This window comes from Chrysochloris asiatica, unplaced genomic scaffold (genome assembly GCF_000296735.1).
Source record: "Chrysochloris asiatica unplaced genomic scaffold, ChrAsi1.0 scaffold00279, whole genome shotgun sequence".
Classification (NCBI taxonomy): Eukaryota; Metazoa; Chordata; class Mammalia; order Afrosoricida; family Chrysochloridae; genus Chrysochloris; species Chrysochloris asiatica.
This window is the reverse complement of record NW_006408797.1, coordinates 3,476,066-3,481,136: the sequence shown is the minus strand read 5'-3', so window position 1 is coordinate 3,481,136 and position 5,071 is coordinate 3,476,066. Positions and strand designations below refer to the sequence as shown.

The 5,071-nt window shown below is 40.3% G+C and overlaps 1 protein-coding gene across 1 annotated transcript in view; it reads left to right on the top strand.

Annotated features, from left to right (window-relative positions):
* LOC102812490 (olfactory receptor 2AG2-like) overlaps positions 1–3,708 on the top strand; it is a 13,044-nt gene extending 9,336 nt beyond the window's left edge. The window contains exons 4-5 of the mRNA XM_006874489.1: positions 2,406–2,463; positions 3,377–3,708. Coding sequence (XP_006874551.1) covers positions 2,406–2,463; positions 3,377–3,708 — 390 coding nt within the window. The remainder of the gene's footprint in view (positions 1–2,405; positions 2,464–3,376) is intronic.
* The last annotated feature ends 1,363 nt before the right edge of the window (positions 3,709–5,071 follow it).

Here is a 5,071-nt window from a genome sequence, read left to right as displayed (position 1 = left end):
ACTGTAGGAGGTCAGTTTGAACAGCAAGGTCTATGGTTCAAACTCACCAGCTGCTCCTCAAAACCCATATACAGGGTTGATATGAGTTGGAACAGACTGGATGGCATTAAACAACAACAACAATTCAGTCTTCATGCTGAGCAAATATTGGAGAATCTGGACTATATGAAGAAGAAAGTAGCAACAAGATTGGAGGAGACTCATTAACAACCTACAATACGCAGACGATACAATCTTACTTGCAATGAGAACTTAACACTGATGAAGATAAGTCACTAAAGTCACTTCAGTATGGATGGCACCTCAATGTAAAGAAAATAAAATTCCTCACAGCTGGACCAACAAATAACATCATGACAAGTAGAGAAAAAAGAATTTGAAGTTGTCAAAGACTTCATTTTGCTTGGATTAACAATGGACACTATGGAACCAGCAGTCAAACAATGCATTGCATTAGGCAAATCTGCTGCACATAGCTATTCATGATTCACACAATTTGAGGACTAAGGTGCAACCAACCAAGACCAAGGTATTTTCAGTTGCTTCATATGCATGTGAAAGTTGGACAGTGAATAAAGAAAAATGTATAAGAACCAATGCAACTCAGCTACAGCGTTGTAGAAGAATATTAACAATACCATGAACTTCCAGAAGACAAACAAAAAAATCTATTTAATGATTTTTCCTCGTCAATTTATTTTAAGAATGATTTGTTTTCCTTCCTCTGTCTTCCTGATGTGGAAGAATAAATCATTGACTTTTAGCCTTCCTTTTCTTTACAAAGGCATACAAAGCTATAACTTTCCTGTAAGTATTGCTTAGCTGCACCCCACACCATTATGTCTTATCTATATTATCAGTCAGTCAAAATGCACAATAATGCAGGTTTCATCGATGTTTTATAATCATTGTTGTTGTTGTTGTTGTTAAGTGCCGTCGAGTCGGGTCCGACCCATAGCGACCCTGTACAGGGTTTCCGAGGGTGTAAATCTTTACGGGAGTAGAAAGCCTCATCTTTCTCCCGCGGAGCAGCTGGTAGTTTCGAACCGCTGACCTTAAGGTTCGCAGCCCGATTCGTAACCACTACGCTACCAGAGCTCATTACATTTACACTTCAAACAGAAATAGTTTGAAGTGTAAAATTACTTTTGAGTAATTTTACTTAGCTGTTTTATGTTTGTCTTTTTCATCTTTTCCTGTTTTCTTCTAAAAATTTCATGTAGTCTTTTATTTATTTATTTATTTACTTGAATGTTTTATCGTGAATTATGTGATAATTTACATGGGAGAACATTAGTTTTACATTCATCCTATTGTATATCTTTTCATTGCCATGGTTACAATTCCCTCCATGCTTCATCAACCAATCAAAGGGTATACCCTGCAAGCCTGCCCCCTCCATCCCCCCTACCCCCCTTCCCTGGTTGTCAACACACAACCCCTCTCCCTCTCTGGGTCTAAAGTCCACAGCTGCTCCATCGTTCCACATCATTATCTCTGCCTCCATCTCAGGCATCACTGATTCTCTGGGTAGGGTCCCGCTGTCTGCTCTTCTCCCTTCATGATCCCAGAGACCTCCACTCCTAGACTGCAAAGTTAATCACTCCCCTCCTTGCTACAAAACGTCTACCTTTACATTTCCAACCCTCACTATCAGTCCTGATAACAATTATTCACTATTGTATTACAAGAGACCTATCCGCATTTTCTTTCAACAGTCCCGCCTAGACAGATTAGATACTACGCAGTGGAGATTCTACCTTCCTCCATGCCCTCTAGATCTAGGTTCCCTCTTGAAAGCTTGTAAGCCAGTCACTTCTTGCCTTTGTAGCCCCTCCAACCCCATTTTGGGTAGCCAATGTCCAAGTTGCCCATCCTGTCTACTCTGTGTATGAAGGGAGTGGGAATGATCCTTGCTGTAAAGATTTGCTCCCTCTTTTGAGCTCAAGTAGTGTTTTTAAAATTCTATAAACTTGTTTTAATGGTCATCATGAACATTACAGAATGCATTCTTGACTTAAGTTTAATGTCCGTTACTATCTTTGTATTTTATTAATAGTGATATAATTTTAGAACTAACCTTCAGCATTATTTTTCACATGGATTTAAGTTCCACATATGAATTAAACTCTAAAATATTTTCAAATTATTAATAATGTGGTTTTCTCTATATATCTACTTATTTGTACTTTCTGAGACTTGTTATTGTGTCCTCTACTTTAATTCCCTTTAAGAATATTTTCCTGTGCAGGGAAAACTACCTCAGATTTTATTTTTTTTAAACGTGACTTAGTCATGATTCTACAGAATTTTTGATTGAGAGGCTGGTGGGAGTTTGAAGTCTTGAAAGTCATTACAAGACTCACCTATGTCTTTCTTTTTAGATTTCCATCCCATTTTTCTAGGCTATTCCATATGCAACTTCAAAATATGACAAAAGTCTTGAGGAAGAAAACAGAATAGGTATGTACATAAGGTGAACTTCCTATACTACTAAGCCTTTTTTTCCTATGCATCATATGAGAGTGAAAAGTAATTTCTCCTTTTATAAGTTTCCCTTGTAACTCAGAAGTCCAGGCATAATACTCAACATACTGCTATTTAAAAAACTGCCTGCATAGTGAGGCCTTCCAAATTTCCAAATTATGATTCCGTCCTTGCTTGCCACTGAAAATATTGTTGAATTTTTGTTTATTCATACAATATGTTCTGTCCAGGCAAACTGATTCTAAGATTATTCCCACAATCTATTTAATTCCCCAGGGAAAAGAATACGACTTGTAATCATCAATTCACTTGGGAAAGATTCTTCTGTCAGTGGATTATAGTTCATTTTGTCTTCATTGCTGCCAAATAACTATGATGACTTTTGAAATTGACTTTTGGCCTGGAAGATGGCATACTCACTTGTTTGACCCCTCATACACTTATCTAGTCAGGAGGAACAGAAACCAGTAGACAACTCTGTAAGATCTCTGAAAACCAACCAGAGAGTTGAAACAATTATGTGAAAGCTGAAACAATAAACAGATAACTTATAAATGATAGAAAAAGTTCCATTAATACTACCTAAACTCCTTTCCCTTGTTTCCCAATGACTAGTAACAGCTACTGTAATACACAGAAAGGAATAGATCATTGACTCTGGAGTGAGTTGTAGGGTCACAAGAAGAGCGCTCCAAGATGGACATATTAAAGTCAACTGGTGTGGTGCAATAGGATAAGCACTGAACCATAACATAGGTTTGAACCACAAGTCCGCTCCTCACAAACCTTATGCAGGGTTGCTATGAGTCAGAACTGACTCGATGGCATTTCACAACAATGTCAACTCAAATCATATCTCCTATTCCTTACTCCTTCTCCCACTCTCTAGGAAAGAGCAGACAGCCCCCTCCTTCTGCTTGTCCTCATGCTTTAATTATGCATATGATAAGAAGGAACCAAGAGCCCCCTCCTCCTGCTGTTCTCCAGGAAGGGGCAGGCACTAGGACGCTGGTCACCTCAGTAGCCTGGCCACTCCTATGCACGATTTGTGCCACTACAGCAGTGAAGATGGCTGCACAAACAGAAGCACAGAGGTTCAAGGATGTGCTGCTTTTAAAACAAAAGCCTAGAGAAGTACAGATTCATACTACTGAAGGCTTAGGTACCTGTTTCAAAACATCTGATTTTACCATGAAGATTCTAGCCTCTCTGCTAGCCTAAAGTGAAAGGATGATGCTTGTCATGACAACACATGCAAGCATTAATTATGAAGATGAATTTGGAGACCCAAGCAGTAGGACCTGCTGGAGTCCCCAACTGAGTCAGAAGGGAAAAATTCAATGAAGAGATAGAAGTCCTCCATCTTGAAGCAAAACTTATTATGTTATGAATACTAAAATTAAAACAGATCAGCCCCACCCAGCCAACATGGATCCTGCTACAGACTCTTGCCTTTCTGCCTCTACCAAGTTGCCAGTTTTACTAACTCAGTGTCTGTGTAGTCCCTCACTACTGTGAGTTATCTGGGTTCAGAGGCTGGCAGATAAGCAGGATTCATTATCTGGTTCTCGTTAATTGCAGTGTAAAGGCACCTGTCAATGAAGGTCTAAAATGGCTTCTGTTACTAACCACCCTGCATCAAGACAGTGCCTTTACACTGCAATCAATGAGAACCAGATAGTATCATTACTGATGTAGGTGAAAGCAGCTTGCAAGGCAGCCTGACCAAATGAGGGAGATACCTAGCTTCCTCTTATGCTGGATAGCTATGGAGTACTGCAAGAAATGATTAGGTAACTTCAGATGAAGCACCCCGTATATGCAGAACTTTATGGTGGCTCAGACAATGAGCTGTTCCCAGACAGAATGAAGGATGACATTTTACAGTTGCCTTCTAACCAATAATATAGACCCCTGGTGTCCAAATTGAGCCCTATGGTTGGACAGCCAAAGTCCCAGGCTGAACCAGAAAGAACCAGACTGTGGAATGCAGGAGGGGATGAAGCAGGCAAATATAATAGGCAACAAGAAATGTCCAGTGTGAATTGTAGAAGGCAAATGTAAATTGACTTGGTTGCTGCTGGAAAACCCCAGGACAAAATTGACAAGCAGCCAAACACAGTCCTGGTGAAACTGCTTCCCCAAACAGCCATTCATCAGGGTAAAGGACTCTTAAGTACCTGCCACTCCTAGAGCACGCCTGGTGTTGGCAATGCTTATCCTTCTTGGTTAGGGAGGGGGCCAAGGTTCTTGAGCCTAGTGGCAGACTGGAGGCCCCATGTGACATTAACCATCCATTGGTCTCCAAAAAATAAGCAAACTGTTCTATTCCTAGTAGGCACCTGGGCTAAGTGTACCCTGGTTCATGGAAGCATCCACTGGTTCCAAGAGCCACTGAGTGCCATTGATGGATATGGGCAACACAGTTTTAGTGCTCCAAGTGGCTTTGACTCTATAGATTGGCCATTTGCCCCTGTGCTGAGGAATATAAAGTATACATTTCTTCTCTCACTGACTATATGATGCTTATGACCACCAGAGGAGGGTTCTGTTGAAGGGTCCAGGTGGTAAGATCTGTTATTCA